This window comes from Diadema setosum, chromosome 12 (assembly GCF_964275005.1).
Source record: "Diadema setosum chromosome 12, eeDiaSeto1, whole genome shotgun sequence".
Classification (NCBI taxonomy): Eukaryota; Metazoa; Echinodermata; class Echinoidea; order Diadematoida; family Diadematidae; genus Diadema; species Diadema setosum.
In genome coordinates this window covers 22,496,199-22,498,882 of record NC_092696.1, presented here as the reverse complement: position 1 = coordinate 22,498,882, position 2,684 = coordinate 22,496,199, and the positions used below count along the sequence as shown (strand labels likewise).

The window sequence follows — 2,684 nt, the reverse complement described above, 5'->3', positions numbered from 1 at the left end:
GTACATGTTGGCAATGCACACTGAAGTTGGATAACCTGTCTATAGCGGCCATCTGTCTATAACGGCCACCTTTTTTTTTTCTCCCTTGGGTGGCCGCTATAGACAGGTTTGACTGTAGTCTGATTCCTTCCTTTTTTCTCTCTCTTTTTTTTGTTCGTCATCTGCCTGAATGTTGTCTCCTAACAATACCGTAATTCTGATTATTACTTTATGGTATTGTTTCCAAACACACACTGCTACATACACACGGTCTTAAGAATAGTACTGCATCAGGAACTGTCATGTTTAGTTCAAGGGTTTGCAATTATTCTAAGTTGCTGTAACAATTGCAAATATCCATGCCGGCAGTTAGCCAACAACAATCAGCTGCGATCATGTAAACATTTGCTATGGCAGCCTCAATTGTTAGAACTTATATTAATCGCAATTGTCTTTGCGGAATACGTCTGTGAATTGGCATTTCCCCCTCCAGTTTATAAGATAGATGTTTCTTCCCCGTGTAAGGTTTCTCTTCTGCACATTTTACACACCGCCTGTCTAAACGTCTTATGTAGACCGAAGAAAACTAATGCGTTGACGTAATGAGTACTGAGCGCTATGTAGATCGTTGAGAAGTACACCGGCTCTGGTAGCGCTATTCCCCTAGCGACTGCCAGTAGTGCCCCGATCGCATACGGAGTCCATACGAGATAGAACGCGCCCACAATCAACGATACGGTGACTATTGATTTCATTTTTCCGCCTTGCGCGAGAGCGTTCATATTCTGCGCACCGCCGACGGCCTTTTCGCACACTTGGATAATACGACGCCGATGTTGCCTGGCGATGACCAGTAGTCTTGTATTCATCACTGCGGTGATAAACCCAATGAGCATCGCTAGCATGACGTAACAGAGCATGGAGGGTTCGTTTACATACATCATCGGCTCAAAGTCGCAGGTGTCTGATAGAATTCCGTGAAATGCGCGTAATATGGACAACGTTATCCCGCAGAACGCGGCAGACCCGAGGAGGATCAGAATGCGCATGCGCGTCAGGAGAATCGGATATTGCATGGGCCTGGTGATCGCGATGTATCTATCGATACTTGCAACCGCCAGAAGGCAGTTTGACATGCTGAAGAAGGATGTGCACGATGCAGATACTAGCGCACAGACTTTCAGATTGTCTAGCAACAGCGATGGATCGATCTCGTAGACACCTCTGGCTCCAAAGCAGATCAAACCGCCAAGAAGATCACTCACAGCGAGCCAGCAAAAGCAGAGGCGACCATTTTCTCCAAATTTGTTGTGGCTGCGGGGAAGCGCGAAGATGATCAGAAGGTTCAGCGACACTGACAGAAATTGAGCGAAGAAGCAAAAGGACATGGCCGTCATTCGGAAACTGGGAAGTCGAGTGACGTCATCAAGCTCCAAAGTCTGATTGGCTGTCTGAGTCCACATCCTTGATGTGATTGGCTGCTGCAGTTTCGAGACACTAACATCTCTTCGTATCGATCAACCACTGATCGGTAACGTGTTTCCTGATGAGTGCTGATCAGTTGAACTCTATGGTCAAGTAGTGCGCCACCATCATTTATATCTACAGATTAAGTCTGTCTTATCTTGTCATTTGAGCGTGGTATTGGTTTTCAGAGCACTCGAAATCCTGGAAAATGTATAATTCGTTGCAGTCCTTCGTTCTGAATTAAGAACGAGCAGGTGAACCAATTCCCATAGTGGAAGAAAATGGAATATGTATCCAAGTGTCAGTTACAGAAACAGAAATGTGTTGCAATCCATTCCAAGGTGCAGATGGACTCGTTTGTCTCTACCAATGTTTCCACAGTATTCGTCCTAACTTTGAAGAGAATGTGAAGCTAGAAGACTGGTAATGCTTGCAATTAAGAGTGATCTTCCTCATGACCTCCTTCTTTCTCTCTGTCCTGTCCTTTTCTGCAATAAAAACAGAAATAAAAGGAGAATTAATGAGTGATAATGACATCGAGAATTATTGAGAATGCGCCGATATCATCAAGTGTCAAGTTAGCTGCTAAGACACAAATTGAATAATAACATGTTTGCTTGGGTAAAGAGTGTAAAGCCAAAATGAACATCTTCTATTCGGAGAACTAATTTCAAAGGGACTGTCACCCAAGCCAGCTTTGATCGGCAGATACCCATAGACAGTGGTAAGTGAATTGCCTCTGTAATTGTGACTTTCTGCTTGTGAGAATAATGTTTTCTACAGTGATAGTAAGTGGCGAGAAATGATCCGATGTTTGTTAAAGATTAAATGGCCATTCATTGTTTGTAAATTGCATGTTTACTACACAGTTGTACTTCAAGGCAATGTGAATATAATTCATGATGATTTGCTCTATTGCTCTGGATATTGAGTAAATTTGGTGATTTTAACATTCGAAGGGTTTCCTGTATGCCATAGGGTAACGACCCACTGCTCGAAGCAGAGACGAGAGGACGCTTGTTCACCAGCTCCAAGAAAAGGGAGACCTTCGACCTGCGCCATATTTCTGGATGCCGAGGAGACGTCACGATGGCGTCCGTCAAGAGAGCGACTCGTTTTCGCGGGCATGAGACTCGCCACGACTCGATATGACAGAACGCGACAGCACCAGCACCAACGTAACGGGCCCGGCCCGTCGTCGTTATATACAATCATCGTCGAAACAGCAACTCGGACGC

At 44.7% G+C, this 2,684-nt stretch overlaps 1 protein-coding gene across 1 annotated transcript; it reads right to left on the bottom strand.

The window, feature by feature from the left end:
* Positions 1–274: 274 nt before the first annotated feature.
* LOC140236142 (histamine H2 receptor-like) lies at positions 275–1,930 on the bottom strand. The gene has a single exon (XM_072316113.1). The coding sequence runs from the start codon at positions 1,440–1,442 to the stop codon at positions 474–476; it is 969 nt and encodes a 322-aa protein (XP_072172214.1). The 5' UTR covers positions 1,443–1,930; the 3' UTR covers positions 275–473.
* Between the last annotated feature and the right edge of the window lie 754 nt (positions 1,931–2,684).